General features: G+C 37.1%; 1 protein-coding gene across 2 annotated transcripts in view; it reads left to right on the top strand.

The window, feature by feature from the left end:
- Window positions 1-22983, top strand: part of plxna1a (plexin A1a) — a 278914-nt gene extending 255931 nt beyond the window's left edge. For both annotated transcript variants that reach the window (XM_088636764.1, XM_088636765.1), the window contains exons 23-32: window positions 1783-1849; window positions 5407-5553; window positions 6265-6424; window positions 7033-7136; window positions 7668-7764; window positions 9528-9718; window positions 11444-11613; window positions 12126-12338; window positions 14045-14195; window positions 18460-22983. In XM_088636764.1, coding sequence (XP_088492890.1) covers window positions 1783-1849; window positions 5407-5553; window positions 6265-6424; window positions 7033-7136; window positions 7668-7764; window positions 9528-9718; window positions 11444-11613; window positions 12126-12338; window positions 14045-14195; window positions 18460-18555 — 1396 coding nt within the window. In that variant the 3' untranslated portion in view covers window positions 18556-22983. The remainder of the gene's footprint in view (window positions 1-1782; window positions 1850-5406; window positions 5554-6264; window positions 6425-7032; window positions 7137-7667; window positions 7765-9527; window positions 9719-11443; window positions 11614-12125; window positions 12339-14044; window positions 14196-18459) is intronic.
- The last annotated feature ends 1410 nt before the right edge of the window (window positions 22984-24393 follow it).

The following is a 24393-nucleotide window of genomic DNA, read 5'->3' as shown; positions in this document are numbered from 1 at the left end:
TAGCTACACCTGGTGCAGTATGCTGACAGGTTAAAAAAGTGAACTTAGTGCAAATCTCTAGGAGAACAGCTTACCCACTACTGATAAAAATATAAGCTGTGGAATGTGCACATATACCTATTCTAGAATTCTTCACCTTTTTGACAAACATAAAGTTGAGGAGACTCTAAATGGGTAAAAGTATCAATGTTAAACTCTATAGCAAAATATCACTATTTACTTACTGCTCTTTCTGCTACTTTACTTGCAGGCTCGAACTGTGTTGCTGTATCTTGAGTCTTTCTGTTCCAGTTGAATCCTTTCTTTTTTAGTAAATGTATAATTAAACAGGAGGATGCCTCTGTGGTGCTTTAGGGGGCAAAAAAGGAGAGGAAAAAAAACAAACCATTTCCCCAGATCCCTTCCAAGCTATGTTACAGCATGGAATCTCTCAGTAGTCTTTGCAGAGCTGTTAACAAATTAGAAGTAATAAAGTCCGTTAATTACAGAGGCTTTTAATTACTTTTTCTGGGGGACCGTTTGGAGGTCATTATTATGCACCAGGTTTATGATTAATGAGAGAAGTTACCTAATTATGTTAATTGGTGAATTTTAATGAAGATTAGTTGTTTGTTTTGGGGAAAAAAAGTTTTTTTAAGAGAGCAGCCGGTCTTTGAAGATACAGAAGGCTTTCCTCATTTTTTCTGTTTGTGTATGAAGCAGTTTACATTGAAGAGATAAGTGCTAATTAAATACTTTCTATAAAGAAGAATTGCGGATGCTGTAAATGTATTAGTGGTGTTCTCTGCATTTCTCATTGAAATTTTTAGACATGAAAATTTTGTTTGGTTTCTTTCTTGTAGAATTTTCAGAGGACATTTAACTGTCTTTTCAATTTTTTAATTGTTTTTAGGTGGGATTTATTATAAAACTAAAACCACTAGTTATGTTCTGGAATAAATTAAAAAAAAACTTCTTTCTTTCAAACAGTAAATATAAAGGCATCATTTGACTCTAAATGTCTGGTTCCCTGCTTGCCAGATGTCTAACATGAATGCAGTAAGAAGCTGCCATCAAATTTTGGGTTTGTTATTTTGGCTTCCATTTGACTTGAATAAACCACCTGTATCCATATAAGTTGTGGTTTTTGAATTGTGAAATTGACAGTTGGATCTCAGTTCTTATTTACACATGGGTATAAGTTGCTGATAAAACCAATAGATTGCCTTTAGGATATAAACTTGTTCTGATCTATCCTCAATTGGAGGTCCAATCAAAATATTCTTCAAAACTATATTTCTGTTGTCTAGTAGGGCTTCAGAATCATTGCACCAAGGAAATGAATACCTGCTGAAGATTTTAAGTTAAAAAGTTTGGTTGCACCTTTATTTTTGACAGGAAAACTTAAATTTGAATAATTTTCTGGATGTCCTTAACATCATTTCTCTTCAGTAACAAAAAAAAATGCAGTGAATCCTTCACAAAAGGTTTAATCTTCATTTTTATAACAGATGGTCTCTTTGACAGCACTGTTGGAAAGCTGTGACACTCAGCACTGGGATTTCAATGATTGTTCGTACCTGCTGCACAATCTTCCAAGCAGCACTGATTTCTAAATTTAATTTAACGTTGCACTAAAACACATCCTCAGTTACAAATGAGGGTGCTCTAGGTCAACTGAATATTAAATGGTATGATCGTAACATTTCTGTGGTCTGGATTTTCATTTTAAGTTGTGCCTACACAAGGAAATCATTTGTATGTCTTGTGGCATTCTAATTATAAGTATTTTTCTCCTTTTAGGACTGAGTCTGTAGCTGAGAAAATGCTGACAAATTGGTTTACCTTCCTGCTTTACAAATTCTTGAAGGTAAGTCCCAAGTAAAACTTGGGTCTGGATTTTAAAAAGGCTGTATTTTCTTCCTTTCCATACTGTATATGGAAGATGTTTTTTTACAACATTAAACTCATAAACATTAAACATTATAAATATTTTATATATAGTTTTTTTCCAATTTCCAACTGTCACTTCTTCAAAAGGGCTTTTACTTAATTGATGTCCGTCTGTCCCTTTGTATTTTCAATAGAAACAAAAACCCTTGATCTTATTGTTCTAACTTGATCTCCTATCATTGTTCTTTTGTTACTAAAGCCCTTTCAGAAGCTACTTTTAAAGACGATATAAAATAGTTTATTATTATAAAGACTTAGTCTTATGTAAGGCAATCTAGGTTTAACATTAATTTCAGGGCAAACTGAATGACTCTTGACATGGAGATAACATTGTGACTCGGTTTACTACTCCTGTTGGATCCTCTTGGTAGTCTGGTGCCATGGTTATTCTCAAGACCTGTGTCAAGCCCTCTGACTAAAGTCTTAGTTCCACAATTTGTCCTGTGGCCTTGCCCCATTTGAAGTAGTGTTCCCCATGTTTGTCCAAGGCTGTAGCTATGAACTGCAATTAAGGGGAGGAGTAAAGGCAATCGTAAGCTGCTGTTTGTTTTTTAAAAAATAAAAATAATTTGCATTGTCTCTTGATGCACCTTTTATCCATAATGTACAGGAGCTTTATTAACGAAGGGTCTTTGTACATTATGGATTAGTGTAAATGTAAGGATTTTCCAGACAACAATCCTGTAAAATAATGTCCCAGAAGATATTTCAGCCTACCCTGCTAATATGGCTAATAACATCTAAGCTATTTTCTTGTTTTTGTCATGAAGATGTGGTTCATTTATGCAATAAATATCTGTAAGAAAGATATGGCTCTTTGTTTTTCAACAGAACATATCAATAAAGCTAAATTCCAGAAGACTGTTTTCCTCATTAATCAGGCTCTAACAAGACAGGCTCAAAAGCATTTCATTGGTTGAAGGAGAAACATTAGGTGCCTGATGATCTGAATCTTTCAATATTTCACATCTTTTTATTTGTCTTTTTTGAACCAGGGTATCTTTGGTTGTAATGCAATGATGTACGTTTTTTCTTTTTATTTCACAGTTCAATAAATTATACCTAGAATAATCATGCATTATTCATTTTTTCTTTAATTAGAATTTGGGATTCAAACCGAAGCTTATGAAAATAGATACAATTCTGACCTGTGTTCTGAAATTTTGTATAATTTAATAAATGATAATTCAGAAATGAGGAATGTCATTCCAGGAAACAGGATTACTGGGTTAAACATTTCAGGAGAAAAAAGCCTCCTTCATTTTTCATGAATAGATTTTATTACGAAAGACAGTACTAACATTTTTTTGTTTTAATACAAGATAATAGAATACAACATTTTCAAATATATATATAAATACTCCCAGCATTTTTCTGTTCTCTTAGTAGAGATCACTGCATCTCACAAGAAATGTTAACATTTCAGTTTGATTACAATAGGTTGTTGATTACAATAGTTTGTAGTTTACCCAGTATAATTCACTGTATGTTGAGTAGAAAAAAACTCATGGTTTCTGTGTAAGTGACAGTCATCTGCCCATTTCTGTAACAGGTAATGGGTTAAAATTAGAACAAAGTACTAAGATAATCTGCTTTGCTGTCAGTGTAAGCCTAGATTCAATATGTCATTGCTAGATTGATATCTTAAAAGATGGTTAGAAAGATGCAGTCAGATTTAAAGGGTCTTGCATGTGGCAAAATAAATTAATAGTTGTTCCAGTGGATTTAAAATGTTAGGATAGTTATGGGAGGCGTGAAATGTGTTTTCAATTTTGGTTTTACATGTTGCAATTACAAACTTTGACAGCTCTGCAGACGCATATGGACAGCCACTGTTTCTCTGACATAAACGGGAGGACTCTTCATGTATTTTTTTTATTTGCTCTGAAAGGCTGTAGGCTTGATTTTATCAGAACTCTTCAAAGAACCTGTGAAAAGAGACAGCTTATAGTTATTAGAAAAATGCACTTTTTGGCAACTTGGTAGACATTCTGTAGCCTCTGGATATCCATTTAGTGCTAATTAAGCCTTATTGTCAAGCTTTTTCTCACAATGTGAATCTTTTAAAATCTTCAGATGTTCCAAAACTCAATCAAATTATTCTATGCTTATCTCTTTTCCAATATTTAATAAATTACTGGTATGAATTAAACACATGCACCAGTACTGTGGGGGGAAAAAAGATTTTTTAAGATGAAAAGTTGTAGAAATAATACATTTAAAAATGACAGAAAAAGAAATAATTACAGCATTTGTATTCTGTCCATGACTGAGTCCAATACATGGCAGTAGGTTTTTTTTAACAGATTGTCAGGTAGCTTCCACTCCCACGGTCATTATTCTTGCTCGTTGTGCAACGTGTGAGTGCTTTAACAGCCTGCTTTATCCAAGATGTGGCAAACGGCCTTAATGAAGCCAAAATCTCAAATTAAAGATAATTTCAAAGACAAGCGTGTTATCAGAAGGTCTTGGGATGATGTATGCATGTTCCCGCTCGTTAGCAGCTGTCTCTTTAATTACTACAGATGCTAACGAGACACTAGCAGCATATGGTGGCAGTGGGAGAGTTGGCACTGGGTGCCAAAAGTTGAGTTTCTACGAAGAAAAAGTTGTTTTTTTTTCTTCCTTAAGGAGTTTAAGATCTCCTAAAACTGCGAGCTTAGTTATCCCCAGAGGATCAAGGGTATCGCCCTCTTCCATGGAAAGAAAGCTTCTTAGAGTGGTGATGCTCAAGTACTCAAGGCCACATTATACCCAGTGAGATCTACATTGCTGAAGTGCTTTTCAAGTTCTTCTGGTTCAATCATTAAGCTTATAATAACTTAAAAATTAATGATCACCTCTTCCAAAATCATAGTGTACTCCCTGCATTTTAAACTTGCTTTTTTTAAGTGTTAAGGGACTTTGTCAAGACTGTCAGTGAGTTACACTCTCTGCAGTTGCTCATTAGAGAAAATGAAAGAACAAACAATTAAGGCTTGGTAAAAGGTTACAAATTGGCACTTCTTTCTTTCATTTCATTGTTGCTCAGCCAGTGTTTTTTTGTGTACTTTCAGGGAAACATGATTTTTGGTTAATGTGCTAAGATTGGACTAACCTTTTTTTACCAACAGGATAATGACTGGAATCACAACACTGCATTTCCTGAGATGGCCTGTAAGGTTTCCAATTAGAAATAATAGCCATTTCAGTGACATGACTTCTAACTGGCTAAAGAAGATGCTGTAACAGAACTTTTTCTGTTTTCAACAGTACCATTATATATACTAAGATAACCGAGAAATTATCTTTGCCATGAGTCAGTCCACTCCCTGACATCGATCATCATTGAGGAGTAAACCTTTAATGTTGCTTAAAGGCTGACCTGTTTCCTCCCAAAGGCAGAGACAGCTGAAAGATTTTTTGGAAAGCCTTTCCTTTTGGTTCTGTAATGTGAAACATGTCAGTGTTAAACTGTATTTTTTTTTATCTCAGGAATGTGCAGGAGAACCCCTGTTCATGCTGTACTGTGCCATCAAGCAACAGATGGAGAAAGGACCCATTGATGCCATCACTGGAGAGGCCCGATACTCTCTGAGTGAGGACAAGCTCATCCGACAGCAAATTGACTACAAGACTTTGGTTAGTTTGCTGTCTGTGAAACACAAATTTAATGACTAACGGATAAGCAAAATAAGCTTGATATCATACAGTTATGACATTTTCTTAGTTCTCCTGAGGTCACTAAACATCAATTTGAACACAGATGAAAAGTTTTAACTGCTCCTGTTGAGTATTTAATATTCTATTTTTATACGTTCAAGAGTTATGTGATACAATATATTTAGACTAACAAAATATGTTATTACAAAAAATAGTATTGTTTATATAGTTATAGTATTGAATTCAACTTAGTTTTTACAATAAAGCTTAAATGGCATCACTTCCATACAAATTGTCATTTGGCCCTAAATTGTAAATTTAAATGAAACGACTTCTTAAAACTTTAACGTGTTGTACACTTATGAGTATAAATTTACTTTAGGAATTCACTGTTATCATTTCCTTTAATTAATGGGGAAGACATTTCAGTCTGCATGCACGTTCATTGCTCAAATGGCACAGTTGTGTGTAATTGAGCTAATGTAAAGAAAGAGCTAGCATAGAAGCTGATGAAGGCTCTACTGTGGGGAAATAAACTGCTGGAACAGTGCAGTGAATTCTTGTCAGACCTGTGTTGTGTTCCCGATTTTTGTTTTCTCATACCGGATTTATTTCTCATAGATGTTTTCTCAGCCTTTTTTGTTAGGTAAATCTGATGTTGTTACCAAGTGTCTCATTGCTTTCCCTCAGACTCTGCACTGCGTAAACCCAGAAAATGAAAATGCCCCAGAAATCATAGTGAAGGGACTGAACTGTGACACCATCACCCAGGTGAAGGAGAAGCTTCTGGATGCTGTGTACAAAGGGATGCCTTACTCCCAGAGACCCAAAGCGGGAGATATGGACCTTGGTAAGACACAACATGGAATCAGAATTGGCTCAGGGGTGAAAGTACCTTTAGGCTTTTTCTTGTTTCTAACTTCCCTGATGTTCCTCCAAATCCCCAGCCCTACTAAAATGTCTCACTTCTGTCACCCATTTTGACTAAATACTCCAGAGAGCCTACTTCCATTGTCACCATAATTCACCTTCAATGTACTGAAGAAGAGATGCTAAATTGTGTTTGGTAAAATCTAAATTTCAGATACAGACAGCAGAACCACAACTGCAGACTCAACTCAACAGTTTAAAAAGTTTAATAAACTAAAACTCTGTCATGGAAAATACCATAGTTTTCTCTCAGTTTGTAAGTCAAGTGATGAGTCTCAATTTCCCTTTTGTTTAACAAACAGAAAAAAACAGCAAAAGTAAAGCAAAACAGCAGAAACTAAATATTGTACTGACATCTGAGACTCACAAGTGCAATATACAGCGTATATAAATCCTTTAAATTTGAAACTTGAAGGGAATGTGGTGCCAAACTGGCGAAAGCTACAATACATGAAAATGAGCTTAAAATTAAACGTTCATAAGCCCTAGTGTGGGTAGTTGATTTAAATTTCTTTCTTCCATGGGCAGAATGGCGGCAGGGCAGGATGGCACGGATCATCCTTCAGGATGAGGACGTGACAACCAAGATCGACAACGACTGGAAACGACTCAACACTCTTGCACACTACCAGGCAAGACCAATTCAGCACAACAGCTCAAATTATGGCAGAGGCACACTTCAGAGTTGCTCCAGGCCCAGAAATTCCATTATATTCCATTATAGAGTTTTATTTAAAAAATACTTCCTGAGCTATTTTAGATTTCTAACTGGGTTCCATTTCAGTTGCAGTGAATAAGAATATTCAATGTTCCCATTTGTTCACGGATGTCGTGAAAGAGGGAGGAATTTGGAATTTCTACTAAAACTGTGCAGTTATATAATATACAAAACAATATTTGCTGCAAATGTTTTGCTGACATCATATATTGGTGAAACACCTACTTGTAGTTTTATAAAAACACATTAGCATATTTATAGAAACTTAAACAATGTAATGCAAAACTGACAAAAGAAATAATAACCAACTTGGTTGTATTAATCAGTATTTAATACTTAAATTTTACATGAGGAGATATACGTTATAGCAGAGGAGTGTTTTGGGGAATATTTGTTATCCTTATCTAATGTTGATTTTCTTCATCCATGCCCTCTTCGTTTCTAGGTAACGGATGGGTCAGTGATTGCTCTAGTACCGAAGCAGAATTCAGCATACAACATCTCTAACTCTTCCACTTTCACCAAATCTCTCAGTAGATACGGTAAGATTTGGGAGTTTTTTTTAAATATTAGGTCTTTTTATGTCTGATGTATTGCATGGAGAAGTTGTTCCAAAAACTTTTCACAAATTCAGTAAAAAATCCTAAACATTGTTTACAAAGATTCTGTGAAATGTACGTGAAGAGCTGTCTTTTAGTCATTGATGCAGGCAAGGATGATCCCAGGAGCTCAGGTGATTTTCAAGCTTGTCATATCTAGGATTTCTTTTATTTAAATTATTTTGCTGAGAAGTTCTTTGTTGGGAAAAATATTTCATTAAACCAGAGCCTGACACTCCTGCTCTTCCCACAATTTTAAAGCCGTTCCGATTATGTCACACAATGACAGGCATTAAATTCAGCACCTAATTTTGCCACAGCATAAAAATCGCTGTCTAACCGGGAGACACATGCTGTTTTTACAACTGACAAAGCCCTGTTCCTTTTTTGCAAATTTCAGGTGTCAGATTTTTTTTGTGATCAAATTGAGGTAGCTATAGCAACAGTGATACTACCACATGACTTAAATGAATGGTAGCTTTATGGTAACAATTCTTCTGTAAAAAGGTAGATCAATTTAATTTAACTTCATGAATACTTGGACATCAATGGCATAGAATTATTTATGGTGTTCTAGAAGAAACAGAGGCAGATGCCCAATTTCCATTTGATGAAAATGTAGAAATGATGGCAGTATACAATTTGCCAACACCAGGCAGCAAGATGCCATGTACCTCTACTGTATCTCTGCATTGTCAAAGAAAACAGCTTAGTTTAACTGTGTTCACTGGGTATTACGTCTCATATAAGGCCATTTGTTGCTAATGATTTTTCTGCAGTGAGCCCTCTACCTTTGCATGCTGAACTGTGCAGGTGAGGATGAGATTGCAATTGATTTTCAAATGTGTAATAAAACTGTAGGGGCATTGTATTGTGTGTGAAGATTAGCTTTGGATTTAGAACTCACAGTGTTATCTAATGAACAACTGAAGCCGATTCTCTGCAGTTCATCATTCTCAATAACCAGACAGGAGAGATTGAAGCTGTTTTTTTAAACAGCTCTTACAATATATTGGCATGTTTGTAGTACTGGGTAGTGTAATACAAGATGTTTTTGATCTGCTGTGAGAGAAAAGGGGAAAGTGCTATGATCTTCAGGTTGTATTTATTGAAACTAGACACAATGGACATTTGTGTCTTTAATAATTAACAAATGTAGTTTGTGACTCATTAGTGCAGGATTACTTTGGAACTATCACTTAAAATGAAGCTTTTGTGCTATCACCTTAAAGCCCTAGAGTCCGCACTCAAGACGTTTGTTTGTAGTTTGTGTGCTCTGTGTTCATGGGTTTTTTCTGTGTGCCCTGGTTTCATTGCACATACAAGCTGTCTAGATTTCATTGGCTTTTCTAAATTGTCCCATTTTCTGTGGTCTTCCAGTGGATCCACTGTGTGCCTTCTGCTTTAGGTTAAAAACAATGGGCCAGTGGCTTTTTCTAGTTAACCTCAATGGACTTGAGGTCTTTGTTAGAACATAATGTATTTACTCTGTACAGTATGTATATATTTTAAACAGTAGTATGATACTGCTGTCACAGAAAAGAAAAAGGCTACAGAAAAGCTTTGAACGTCCTGTGTTTAAATTCATGAGGTTAATACCTAACTACTCTACACTCTAATTGTACAAAGGCCTTTTCGATTCATGAAGAAATAGTTGCCTTTGAATTTGGGCAGAATTTATTTATTTTTTTCTTTCTGGGTCGCAGAAAGCATGCTTCGCACAGCCAGCAGCCCAGACAGTCTGCGGTCACGTACGCCCATGATCACCCCTGATCTGGAGAGCGGCACCAAGCTCTGGCACTTGGTGAAAAACCATGACCACTCAGACCAGCGCGAGGGGGACCGTGGCAGCAAGATGGTCTCCGAGATTTACTTGACACGGCTGCTAGCCACTAAGGTAAGGGAATTGGGGCTTTGTTGAATGACCTGCTTCACCCAAAGAAACTGTTGGCATCTTAGCATCTTGACTTCAGCTTCATCCATTAGAGCTCTTAATTTGTAAAAAAAAAAAAAAAGCACACTTCCAAATTTGTTGTTTAGAAAAAGCTGCCAGTTGTTTTTCATTGAATGGATGAAGATTTTCCAGAATGAGATTTGGATGTTTGTTTAAAGAAAATAATAATGAAGCAGAAGAGAATGTGGTTACGTGGTAGGTGGTTTTCTCTGAAGTGATTCACAGAGACTAGAGGCGGACCATGAATTATCTGCTGCTTCTGTCACTTATGGAAAAAAAAACCTCTTTTGTTTTATTGTCTGAAGCACAGAGCACAAGGAGCCTTGTTAATTTTGTCAAGCTGGCAGAAACAGAGTTTGACCTGAGAACTTTCTTGCACCACTTTTTTTAATGACTAGATTATTATAAGTAGTTTATTTAAATGTAATCTTTTCACTAGTTGCCTAGTTGTAGTATTATCACTGCAGCTGGTATGGTGCCTTTAAGAGCTACATCTGTTACATTTGCAGAATATCTTTATCCAATTCTTCCTGAGAAAATAAGGAACATCACACTTGATTGCTTGCGGTTGATTGTTTTGGTCCTAATTGTACAAAAAAAAAAGAAATTGAAATTAGATGGTGTTAGGGGACTCTTGGGCAGTCAATTTCTTTTTTGCAAGGTAAAAAAAAGAGAAGACAGGTAATGTATTCTAAATTGTGTGTTTTTTGAAGACTGTGTGCCAGCAGGCCAGTGGGACCTGAATACAAGCCAGAAACTGCCTGTTTGGCTCCAAGTCAACCAGACTGTCCCTCTGCATTAATCTGAATAAGCAATTTAGAAATTAATATACCTTTTTGAGAGAATATTGTATGAGTAATGTTATGTTTTTTTCAACGTGAAGTAGATTTGTTGACAAAGCAGAAATAAAATTCAGGTCACTCAGGAATACTCCCTACACCACCCCCATCCATAGATCTATGTCTGTACTTTCTCCTTGCACTGACTGATGTTGTGATTTTAAGCTATTTTCTTACTTTTAAGCTAAGTCTGACCCTGGGAGTAAGCCCAAATCAATGCCCTGTGACACAAATTAAACACCATTGTTTGTAACAACCTTTTATGAAGTGCTGATATAATATGCTCATCGATAAAAATCTATTGTTCTTTTATGTCTGGCAAGGGAATGGTATTAAGTCAGTAGGTTGGTAATGTGCTCTGGGTCGTTTATTACTCTGGAATGGGTAATTTGCATTATTGGCCTCTGAGCTCGGCTAGATAATTTGCAAAAGCTAAGCACCTAGGTATTCTGCTTGCTCTTACTTTTTCTGCTGTTGGGACAACAAAGTGCAAGTGTGGATTTTCTGGGTCGTTATTGTTGTGATGTAATACTGCCAATTAATCCATTGTGTTCAAGACCACCTTTTTTCTGCAGGATCACCATTTTATTTTTTTTCTAAGGGGGCACTTCCAAGTCCTGGAATTGTAGTCTAACTTACCTGCATTTTAGCTGAATTGTTGATTTGCTTTCTTAAGCACATTATGAGACTAAATGTGCTCATTTGAGCTTTTGAGTTGTTTTCAGCTATGAACCTCTTTATGAGTAAGTTATGTAAACACATTATCAACTTGACTTTCTTTAGTCCATCTGTTCTCCTAACTCTGCTTGTCTTGGGCATGTTGTTTCAGGGTACATTACAGAAATTCGTTGATGATCTCTTTGAGACGATATTCAGCACTGCCCACCGTGGCAGTGCCCTTCCCCTTGCTATCAAGTATATGTTCGACTTCTTGGACGAGCAGGCCGACAAGCATCAGATCAGCGATTCAGATGTGAGGCACACCTGGAAGAGTAACTGGTAAGCATTTGGCTTCAACATTTCCATTGGCACTTTCTCCCACTGGGGCTAATGTGCATCACAATAGGCTTTTTTAACCCCTATCCCCCAAGTTAAATTACTGTATCTTCTCCTGCAGAATATACCACAGGTGAAAGATTAGCAGCACGCATTGGTCATTGTAGTCATTGGAAGGGTTTAGTTTCCTTTGTCACCAGCATTCTGAAATGAAGAAGTACTGGAAGTGGGAGAATGCAGGAATCTGTAAATTTAGTAGCATTGACTGTGGCCACAGCACCTTAGATTGACAAACAAGATTCAGAAGATAAGGCCTCAGTCTACACCACACAAACGGGGGAGTACTGAGTGCTGCACTGAAGTATGTTACGCTTTTACTGTTGCTTAAAAATTGACTCGGAAATCAAAATTTGTTTTGATGTCTCTGATTGTGTTTTAAGTCGGACAGAGTTGAAGATAAATATTGTTTTGGATATTTTTCATATCTATTTGTTTTGCCTGTTTTGTCCTTCCAGCCTACCTCTGCGTTTCTGGGTAAACGTAATAAAGAATCCCCAGTTTGTCTTTGATATCCACAAGAACAGTATTACAGATGCCTGCCTCTCTGTGGTGGCTCAAACATTCATGGACTCCTGTTCCACATCAGAGCACAAATTAGGCAAGGACTCTCCTTCCAACAAGCTGCTGTATGCAAAAGACATTCCAAACTACAAAAATTGGGTGGAAAGGTATGTATGCCTTTTGCTGCATTTCTCAGTCAGTCCATCAATCTTCATTACGCGGAGAGTTTTTTTATGGTGCACACCATCTGAAAGCCCAGTGCAGCATTTTGTGCATCTTTCATGCATCAGGTTTGGCAGAGAGGGGATGCCTGACTCAGTTTCAACTGAGAAAAGCAGGTGCGACTCTACTCTACTGCTTGATGTTACAGCAGGGTTTTTATTAAATTAAAACATACATCCGGCAAGTGACAAATGTTTCATTCGTATAAATGTACAATAAAAATAAATTTGTGTAAAGTTCTCTGTGTCAATTGGGTGCAACAGTTTGAGTGATTGATGCCCACAATTCAATGTCAGCATGCACGGAGCTGAGTTTTGAATCTCATGAGTTTTGGTGTTCTTGAATCCCCTGTCTATCTCACATCATGTGCTCCTGGGACAGAAAGGCTTTTAGTTATGTACACCACTATCCAGGGTGCCGGCTGCTACTAATGCACAGTTTGGAGAAAGGTGCTCATTTGCAACTGTGCGTGATGTTGAACTAACATCATTTTAAGTGACCTTGAAGATGTACACATTGAGCTGCTGCTGCCTCATTTGTGTCATATTAACAAGAACTGGTTTCAGACTTAAAATGTACAGTATGAACATCAGGATGAGATAAATTTAGAATTGCTGCCATGTAACTTAAACAATTACAGCAATATATGTAATATGTTTTACACTGTATGATATATGATATGACCCTGCCATTTGCTCTTTAAGACGGGTCAATAATCTATTCCTGCTTTAAGTCTTATCATTGCAATGTCACAGAAAGCTGTTACCACAATACCAGCACCTGACAAAGATGTAATAAAGTCTGCTTCCCCAATGTTTAAAGGAATGTGCCATTCAATAATATTTCCCATTTGGTCAGTTCCTCTGTAAAAATGACTCATCCAGATATACTTCCCCTATATCAAACCTAGACTTGCTTAATCAGTTTCCATAAATGATAATCTGAGTTCTTTCATCAGAAAAATTGTTTTTTGATTATTAGATTGAGGTAAACTGTAAATGACCATAATTGAAATTGGGAACTCAGTAGAAATTGCCTTTTCTCTTCTGAGGTGAGAGGGGCGGATGTCTGTTTTGTGTGCTTTTGGGTGAAATCTGCTCTGCAGCATGGAGGGGGTTAGTAATTGGGATTGCCATTCTTTGTCTGTCTGCAGAAAACAAGCCAAGCAGGGAGGGAAGGTCTGATATATGTCATCTCTAGTGAGAATTCGCATGCTGTTGATTATTGAATGACTCAGAGCTGCAAAAGTGCTGCCAACAGACAAATATTAGGCTACTTCACCTTTGCATTTGCTAATAAGTCAGGACATACAAATGCAGTATTTGTTGGAACAAATGAATCTATTCGTATTGCAAGGATAATATGAGTTATATGTCCTAAATAATATAATATAAATAATATAAAATAATTATAAATAATATAATTTATTTATGTCATTTATCACTGATATATCAATTATAATAATTAATCATTCTTTTTCAAACATCTCTACAGTAGAAGTGGTAGTAAAAATGTTAACTCCCTGTGGTCTTGTAAAGAAAGGTATAGGGGGACTGTTTAAATCCAAACAATGGTACCTTAATGAAAATGTGGTCTCTTGCTGTTTCTGATACAAGCCCTCTTTCCCTCTTCCCTCTCGATCTCTTTACAGGTACTACTCGGATATCTCTAGAATGCCAGCAATCAGTGACCAGGATATGAGCGCGTACCTGGCTGAACAATCACGGCTACATCTGAGCCAGTTCAATAGCATGAGCGCGCTGCATGAGATCTACTCCTACATTGTCAAGTACAAAGACGAAGTGAGTTGGTTCTGTAAAGTGTGGCCTGCGTTCCCAGCTCCACTGCAAGATCGCTTTCATTTCCAGCATTCCATCTGCTTTGCCCAGTTTCCTTGCCTGTAAAAGGTTTAAGAAATCCCCTGCCCCTGACAAGCCAAAAATAATTCATCCATTCTTTGGCTTAGTTCTTTTTCCTTATTTGCTTTTTGATTATGTCTGACACTTTGGTGCAAGTGGCCATGTTTTTTCTATGTATTCCAGCCAAAAGTTCTCTTGACACACTTTCTAAAGCCCAAGTAGTTGGGCTCTGAACAATCATGTTATTTATCCACACATGTTGCAACAACTGTGCAAGTGTTATACAGATACATATTATACAAATTTGCTTTTCGCTGTTTTGTGTCCTAATACGTTTTTAATCTCATGGTCAGTGTGACATTTTTCAGATGTCACAAATATTCAGTACAGCAAGGTTGTAACAGAACTCAACAACAGCTCTAGTGGCTTGGGATACAGCAGCAATAGGCTGGGGGAAAAAAAGGATTGAATCTGGACATTTTAGTGATATCGCACACCTTTGAGAAAACACCACTGTATAGGAAATGACAAATCATCTTTAAAGCAAGTTTGTGAATTCAAGGGACTAATGAAAAGAACGTTTGCAGGGATGTGACCCAATGCAACATGTGGTAATGAGGTATTTTTCAGAAACTTTTAAAAAGAGTGTTGTATTGAAAGGAGTGGAATAAGAAATGGCAAGATAAGTTAGATATTAAATAAACCATAATCCATTCATCTTCTAACCTCTATCCAATGCAGTGTTTGGGGGAGCCAGAGCCTATACTGGCAAGGAGTGAGCACAAGGCTAGATACTGTACACCCCGGACAGGATGGCAGTCCATTACAGGGCGCACACAAACACACACACACACTCACACCAGGGTTAATTTTCCCAGAAACCAGTTAACCTACCAGTATGTCTTTGGACTATGGCAGGAAACCAGAGCATCTGGGAAAAAACTTCACATACAGTACACGGGAAGACCATCCAAACTGCAGGCAGATAACACCCCAAGGTCCAGGATAAACCCAGGGCCCCAGCACTGAAAAGCTGCACTCGCCACCATACCACCATGCCAACCTAAATAAGTCACCTTCGTTAAATTAGATGTGATGTAACACTGTAAGTCACAAAGATTGCATGGTGGTTAATGGTAGGAAAACCACATAACAAAGGACTGTGTAGCCATTAAGTCAGTGATTTGCATCCGTTAGAAGCATTAAGACCTTTGAGTGTTCTTGTCAACTTTGCTTAAGTATTACTTTGGATATGTTTTTTTGGTTCCCTATTGCAATCTGTAAGGGAGCTCATGACTGAAACAATAAGCTGTATTTTGTGGGCAGCATCTACCGTATAAATGACCTTTACAGTTTAGCTCCATCTTGAAACCTAATTAGGGACCAGTGGAACAGGATTTATTTCATTACTCCTGAGGTACAGCGATCCTGAGAGATAATTTCCCTCTGCGGGCAGAAAGATGGTCCAGGAAACTACATGTTCTAGATCCCAGCCTGACACAGACTAAAAGCCTGGCAGCTGGTAGAGTCAGCTGATAAGAAGAGGCTCTCATTTGGACTGAGTGCATGTGTAATCATTTTTTATGATGTGTGTTTCCTTTGCTTTTAGGCAGAGTTGAACTCTTGAATGATCCTTCGTCCAATTCCACATTAGCCTCTTCTTTCTCTCCCTAGCTAGCCCTCTCTCTCACTCTTTTGCTATCTCTAGTTATGTCTTACACTGAATCTTTTTTTTTCTCTGTCCCTGTTCTCCTGTAGTTGTTCTTGTTAATGCATCACAGCTGCCTCCATTTACTGGGTACCATTCATTATATGTAATTACTGAGATGCAGCACAACCCTCACTCACAGAATTTTCAAAAAAAGGAATGATTATTCCATTATGCTGTTCTATAGTACAGGATCAGTGCTTCTGAATGGAAGCTGTAATTTATTCCCATTTAGATAGCCATATCTTGGTAATCGCTGCCTCCTTGATGCACACTGTGCTTCTTCCTCATGTTGCCTGTTATGTCATTGGCAGGGCGCCTTTTCTTCTCATTGCTGAACGAATACTGCCATTTTCTGGCTCATTAGTAATGCATAAAGAAGACAGAGATCTCCCTTGCTCCCACATTGCAGAGTGTTGTTTTAATAGTTGCCATATTAGCTACTAAATATTTTTTTTTTTTGCTGTAGCCAAATTGCGTACAATGAGGTGATAGCTCAGGGAGTTTCTTTGTTATACTGCCCCAACCAAAATAAAAGAGAGCCTTGCAATTTATAATGGAAAATGTTGCTCATTATGAATTGTTATAAATTAGTCATTCTTGTTTTTTTTTTTTGTTGCTTTTTTCATCTGAAGACATTAGACACATGTTTCTGATTGGGGATCATTTTGCATGCTGAAAATTGGACTTATTGCTTTGAGAATAGGCATGTGGAACATCAGTCAGATAAATCATTTTGTTTTCACAAAGCCAAATTTGGTCCTGGGTGAGTCCCTCGGTCTGCGCTTTAAAATCGATTTTTTTGCTACCTTCACAATCCAAGTGAAAAATGGATTTTTCTCAGTTTATTAGCAACACACTCGTTCCGCTTGTTGCTTGTGCATGCATTGACACAGCAGGCTTTTGCTTCTAGGTCATCAGGTCTCGGTAATGGCTGGAGCAGGCAGGACCTGCACAAGCCACTGGCCGCCCCTGTTGAGAGGCCAGGAGGTTATAGCAGATTTCATCCTTGACGAGAGATAGGCAGCTAAGGTCCCAGCTGTCTCTCTCTCTCACACATATGCGCCGATTGACCCAGGAGTCTTATCTCTATTTTTTTTTCAGTATGCAGTAGACCGGAAGCTAAAAAACAATTGCTTGGAGGGATCATACGGTCTTGCATCTTTCATTCCATCACTTGCTGTTTCTTTTATGTCTATGCCTTTTAGCAAGGCTTTGAAATAATTTGGTAGCTTGATTTAACTTGTATTTTAGACTCTAAAGATAATATATATGATCAACTGAGCCAAGAATAACATGATAAATATATTTAGAGCTTAAATAGGAATGATGTCAAGAAGCCCCTGCAGATATCAAGGAGTTGTTTGACTAGCTAACCTGTTCGTGCAGTGCAGAGCAGTTGTTCTAATCTCATTCTACCACAAACCTACATTTTTTTTACAGTGAAACAATTTGTGCTTTCCATGTCCCTGTCTGCTTTTTTGTTATGTATTGCTGTTTAAGATACAGACTTGGTGCCAAATGAATTTTGAGTCTTATGTATCAATGTATACTATTAATAATGCTTCATCAGAAGAAAGACATTGCGAGACTTTTATGCTCACAAACACGAGTTTAAGAAAGACCCCAGAATGCTTGGTTAAAAACAAGGGGCAGATTAGCTGTAGATTTTGTAATTTGCAGCTTTTAAATAGCTTTCCCTTCTCTTTATTTTCATTTTATTTCATAAGCCACTAAAAGTTTTATTAATTATGTCTTAAAGCATTTCACACTCCCTTTAATGAATAAAGGGTCCCCATTTGAGAGCTCTGCTTCACGTCTGAGTACATTATTGCTATTTAATGACTCTGAGCAAGCTTTGGAAGACGGGCTGAGAATGAATTTTTTTACGATTCAAGCTGCTGTCCTGTTGCATGCAGCAGGCAGAACCATTGATCGAATGCCTCTAGACAGAGGAGTGGAGTTGTCTCTTCACTGCTACTCCCTGCTAATGGAGTGCCAGGGCTTTCTAATCTTATAATTAATAAAATGGTTTATAAAAATCTGCTTTTATAACCCCACACTCTCTTCTCCACATCACTACCCCCACCCAGGCATAATGCACTTATTTTCTGTGGGCCATTAGGACATTAATTGGGGCTCTCCTCATCGCTCTGAGAGATTAGCTCTTTAAGACTGCAGATGACAGTGATGGAGCAGTTGGACATGAAACGGTCATTGTCAGATCCCCAGAGCATTCTTCCTGTCACATTACAGAAGACGTCTTTTCCTCTTACACTTCTGACAAGCCCCACACATTTGTTCTTTACGTTGTAAAGAATCGAGTGCTCTCTGTGCTATATTTAAGTAAAGCTTGCTTTTCTAATGCTGTTACGTCACTAAAACAGTGTATGGAAGCCCTACATTGGTATTCTTTGTTACAGTATTTGCAGGGTGCGAGTGTTTTAGATGTAGATTTGTTCTTACCTTTCTTCGTCATCTCCCTTTTCTCTTTGTCAGATCTTGTCTGCTTTAGAAAAAGACGAACAAGCCAGGAGACAGAGACTGAGGAGTAAGCTGGAGCAAGTCATCGACACCATGGCTATCGCCAGCTGAAAACTCTGTCTGTGGCCCTGAGAAGAGTCTTGCTGAACACAAACTTAATAACTGAGAGAACTAAAGCAGTGCACAGTGGATCCTGCAGGACTGGGCATGTGTAGCCTGTCTCAATTAAAAGCATTTAAAGTGTTTTTTGTTTGTTTTTCTAAAGATGCTATCTTTTCATGGACCCAATTAATAACTGAGCTGAGAAGAAAAATGCAACTGAGACAAGGCACCTTTATGGATTTGGAGATGGTTTCTGGTCACTCTCTGTCACAAAATGAAGCCTGAATGGGACTTAAACCTCAAGGACTTTTTTTTGTTGTTGTTGTTGGTTTTATTTTATTTTTAAATATACTTGACTGCCCATTATCTCTGGCCTCCTGCCACTAGTGTTACTGCTAAATTTGCACAATTTACAGGAATTAAAATACAAAATATAATTTGAGTTTTTAAAGTAAAAAAATAAAAGTTGAAAATGTTTCCATTTTAACAGAAAAAGGAAATTATTATTGAAATAGTTCTGTTATGAAATGAATTCCATGCGCTTTGATATTTCTGACAAAAACAAAGAAAAACTTGTCCTGTGCCATGTTTTATTTGAATGTTGTTTAGTGCAAACACATTTTGTTAGATTAAAAAATGTGCTATTATTTAAATGTAAACATGCCTAGTGACTGAAGTTACAGTAGAAAAAGTCAGAAGCAAAAAAATGAAAGCAGAAAGATTTAAACTATTAAGACTATCTTTTTGAGCAAAAAGGTAGAACTTGTACTTTGAAAATAAGAAGTACTGTATATTTTTGTTTGCAACTCTTTCCTCATTACATGTGATTTCTCAAAAGAGCTATAAGGAACTGCAGGTTCTGTGGCATTTAATTTCTCTCCAGATTAAACTCACTAGCATTCTTGAAACACATTATCAAGAATGGTTTAGAAAAGACATCTGAAAACCCTCTTAAAAATACAAAGCATTCATCCTGCTGGCTGAGCCCTGAGTATTTTAATCATGCTGGTAGGTTGAATGCTGCTTTAAAATTGTTTTTGTAAAATTGTCTTTAAATCGTATAACGCACATTTCCAATTGCACAATAATTCCTAAATGAAGTATATTGAAGACAGACAGAAGAGAAGGTGATGCATAGAGAATCTGTATTTGGTGCAAAAAACTCTACAGATGTCAGTCCTTTTTGAGGTGTTCAAGAATAACATCATTTGAATGACGGCCATAGCTGTTTTGGATAATATGGATATTTAAGTTTGGATGTCTCCATACTTCCCAAATTCTCTTGTCTTAAGATCTGCCAATAGAATTAAATACTGTATTTAGACTTTAACAGCTTTTTAAAAAAACAACAGAGTAATGAGGTTGCCGAAGGCATTTAGCTTATGTTCAACAAAGGGGAAAGACCCCAAAGGATCAGGCTTTCTCCAAATATTATTATGCAGATCAAGGTGCAGAGAGTTAGTCATAAGTATTAAAGAGATTGTGATTGCAAGCTGAATGATCTGAGAAAGGGTTAGCTTTGAGGGGAGAAAAAAGAGCCTGGTATTTATCAGCTCATTAGCAGACCAAAGCTAAATAATCCCTTTAGCCCATGGCCTACGTAAATGGAAAACTGTTGTTGTTATGTGTATAGGCTTTTTAAAGAAGATCTTGAAAGTTTGATGTTGTGGTAAGAAATGTATAAATTGTTTTCTTCTTGCCTAAATTAGGCTGTGGTCAGTAGTGGTCAAAGTATATATTTTTTTGCTTGTTTTTCAGACAGTGAAGCTGTTATTTTCCCCTTTTTTCCTGTAATACAGACCTGTCACAGTAGCCAGTTCCTCAAAGATCATGGAAAAGGTCTTGGTTACCTTGCTTTAGTGGAATGTATGGTATAATTCTTTATATTTTTAAATCTCTACATTTCACAAAGAATGGAATGAAATGAAGACATGAAAATCTCAAGTATAACAAAGAGCTCAGCTTTGTGTGACAAAAGGTTTTAATTGCTGCTTAAATATGTGCTTATTTACAGGGTGAAGTGTTGTTTTTTTATTTTGGAAGATGAAGGTTTTGGCTGTGCAAGTTTAAATTTGATAGCATTGTGACAGAGTCACAGCTTTCTGTGTATATTGTGAGAACCATTCAGTTTCCTGGCAGACACCCTAGTGTAACCTATAGATGTCCATCCTAGACTGGTGATGAGAAAGGTTGCTAAACTCTGGAAACCTGCCATGCTGTGATTTTTAGGTCAATCACCCAGCGTGAGTAACTTACACAAACAATAACTGTAAACTTTGAAAACCCTTATATCTGTCTGCTTATCGCATGCTTTCAAGACTTTTTAGTTTGCCCACGGTTTTCTGTCTCAAAAACTATTAGGGGAGCTGGTTTCCATTCCATGTGTTTTATTTTCAATGTTACAGTGTTGTTGGAGCAAAACTGTATGTTTTTCGACAACGCTATTCCAGTTTTGGACATTTTTATAAATGAACCCCCCACCCCCAGGTTAGCATTCTATAGTAATTTTTTGGACCAGTCATCTGTCTCTTGACTGCAACTTCAACAGGGTTACTTTTAAAAGTGCTAAGCATCATTCTTTTTGGGAGCTGCTGAATGTGTGCCATATACAGTATCTGCTGGTGATAGACTTCTGCACATTAAGAAGAGAACACACACCTGAGGCACCAACCCACTGTTTTCAGTGGTCACAGTTAAGAAGAAGATAAGTTGTTCTTTCACATTGGGTTGATCTTGATAGCGGACCATCTCTAGAGTCAGGTGGTCTGGGAATCATAGTTGTTACTGCCCACAGTGGTTAGGGTATGGTATTTGGGGAGGGTGTACAGGTATCACATTTAGAGCATCGATATTTTCAGATTTAGTTAGCCTTTATAGCCATCTTTATATATCTAAACATAAAGATGGGATCATCTTATTTGTCTTTGAAGACTTTTTTTCTTCTGTTAATTGGAAGAAAGATGATGTGTATATCATCCATGCAGTATTATGTACTTCAACACTCCATAAGGTTTCACTTGCCTGAACCCTAGACATCCTCTTAGAACTTGCTCCACATTTACAATGGCTTCAGAACCTGATTTTGTTTCCTAGATGAAAGCGGCCTAGTGTTTCGTTGTTTGTTTTTGAGATAAGTATGAGATACACCTTTTCCATACCTTTCCACCCTTATCTGCCTGCTAAATGCAGCTGACAAAGCTCAGTAGCAGGAAAAGTCCAGTTCTTAAAGTGTATTAAATCTACTATAGGAAGCATACAATGTTTTTATAGCACTAAAAAAAGATAAATATAACAACTCGTTTCAGCAGCGATGATAACATTTGATTTTTCTTTGTTAAATATGATCATCTTTGCACTGTGGCTTTCTTTATCTAATTCTCTTCTATAAATGTTGTATGCTTACTACAGTGATTCTGATTAATTCATATGAGCATACGATTGGTTGTACTTTAGAAGAAGTGTTTCTGGGTTTACTTCAATATGTAGCAGCCTATCACTATGCAGGATAGTCGTTGAAGATTGTAAATCCGCTGGTTACATTGAAATGTTCAAAGTCTCAGGATTTTTTTTAAAAAAGTTTTTCCTGGTTTGTTTTCAGGGGCTGGGGAGAGGTAGTAGGGGGTTTGGGGGAAGGGAGGTGGGGCCTATTGATTTTTGCATGTCTGCTCTAGATTGTAGATTGAGTTCCTTTTACAAATGCAACTGTTCAGGCAGTAGGCCTGATGTTTTGTTTGTTGTTTAGTTTTTTCTTTACTTTGCCACTTCTTGTACAAAATCAAGAGACTTAACTATACAATCCATTTCATTCAATGGTACTACAAATATTATTTTACATCCATAAAGGAACAAAGCTGGTTTGTGATGCTTGCTCTGGTAGAGTATCTGAAAGGAAAGGAAGATGCTGTTAGATTGACTTGTGGATTCACACACTGAGCATTCGTTTTGCACAGAGTGCCTTGTCAGCTACAAAACATCTTTAGGTTGTTTTTACCTCACACTAGTGCATTTCTCTCCTACCGTACCTTCAGAGAAAAAACAAAATGCTGTTTGGCCAGCCCCATGAGGCTCATTAATCTGCCTGCTATACTAGAAACAGTTTTCAAACTGTTCTTTTACCCAGAGATTTGTTTCCACATCACTCCATATCACCAAATGTTTTCCAAAGCAGTTTAACAGTGTGTGTCCTTTCTTTTTTTTAAAAAAAAAGTGGCAAATTAAAATCAACAGTCCTTTTTAAAATGGGATAAAAAAAATCAAAGGAATTTTAATACTAGAATACTGAGAACTTTTTAAGATTGTTTCAGACTTGAAACAACTGTGACAAGTTGGCTGTTTAACGCTCATTGTGTAAATATTCTGCTATTTCCTATTTTGCAGATTTACTACTTGTAAATAAACACGCATCAAGGAGAGATTAAACATTTTTTTGCTAAATAATGCTAGTCTTTCTTTTGGTTTCTTTTAAAAAACTGTGATTATACGATTTAATTCTTTGGATTCATTCCTATATTACATTTGGCCAATAATGCTATATCAGTTCCTTTTATTTTATTCCTACTGTACTGTATATTAAGTTTGGCCAAAATATTAGAATTCTTCAGTAGAACACTAAAATAAATGCACAAATAATGAGAGATTTTATATTTTACTGGGATTTGTGTTGAATGCAAAATGTTTACATGAGGAATTTAGTGTAGCTGTTGGTCAGCATTGCTGTGTTAATGTGAATAATATTTAACCAGGTTAAAACCCCCACGAGTAATATTTGGTCAAATCTAATTTGAGGTCGTCCAATGAGTAGTTTGTCTGTATGGGAGCACCTGTAAGAAAAATCCCGGAACAAGTTGTGGTGCATCTGGCTGGAACACGGAGACAAATGTGCAGTTGTTGTAAAAAAAATGATAGTCAGTGTGCACTTGGTGTACTGTAAAAAACAATCTTCAGTATGAGGAAGAATATACTAGGATGCCTCAGGCTGTGGAGTAGAAGCTGTCTTAATATTGGCTATTGCAAAGCTGAAAGTAAAAGCTACCAGGAGTGTCCAGTCCTGATCTTGAAATGCCTGTGTTCCTGCAAGTTTTCATTCCATCTCAGGTCTTAACAAACTCAGTTTTAATTTAATGGGACTATTTTAACCGCTTCTCCTAGTTTTTCAGGGGCTGTTGCTTTGAAGAGACCTGGACAATCAGCAGATACTGCACATCATGCGTCCAGGATTTAGGGTCAATCTAAACTGCAAATGACTTTTATAACTGCCACTACATAGTATGTGGCCATATGCTTTCTTAAATGTTAATAGTCACATGGTTGCACTGTGTTGTATTAACATTATTATACCTAATATTCTGTCTGGAAGAACTAGCGCCTTGGTTTATCATTGTCCAAGATGTGAATCAGATTAACTGTAGTTACAGTCACAAGGAACGCAATATCCAAAGCATTTTTCTTTCAATAATTTTACTGTAAAGTGATGAATGGCAGAGAGGATCTCCACGCAACTGTATCAAAAACAACATGAACTAAAACAAGGCAAGACAGACTGAAAACTGTTAATGTACGAAATATTAATATGTAAAGAAAACATTTTTTCCATGTCATTGTAGTTATTTAAGTGACTGAACAATCGTAATATCAATTGCAATTGGCCAGCAGCCATATCACTCTGCAACTCACAACTGGCAACCCACTGAAGCTCAGCAGGTGTGAACCTGGTCAGTACCTGGATGGGAAAAACAAAGGTTGCTGCTGGAAGAGGTGTTAGTGGGGCCAGCAGGGGGTGCTCACCCTGCGGTCCATGTGAGTCTTAATGCCCCAGTATAGTGACGGGGACACCGTCCTTCGGATGAG

This window comes from Lepisosteus platostomus, chromosome 6 (genome assembly GCF_059453375.1).
Source record: "Lepisosteus platostomus isolate fLepPlt1 chromosome 6, fLepPlt1.hap1, whole genome shotgun sequence".
Taxonomy (NCBI): Eukaryota; Metazoa; Chordata; class Actinopteri; order Semionotiformes; family Lepisosteidae; genus Lepisosteus; species Lepisosteus platostomus.
Note: the sequence above shows the minus strand (reverse complement) of the source record. Positions and strands in the feature narration are given on the sequence as shown.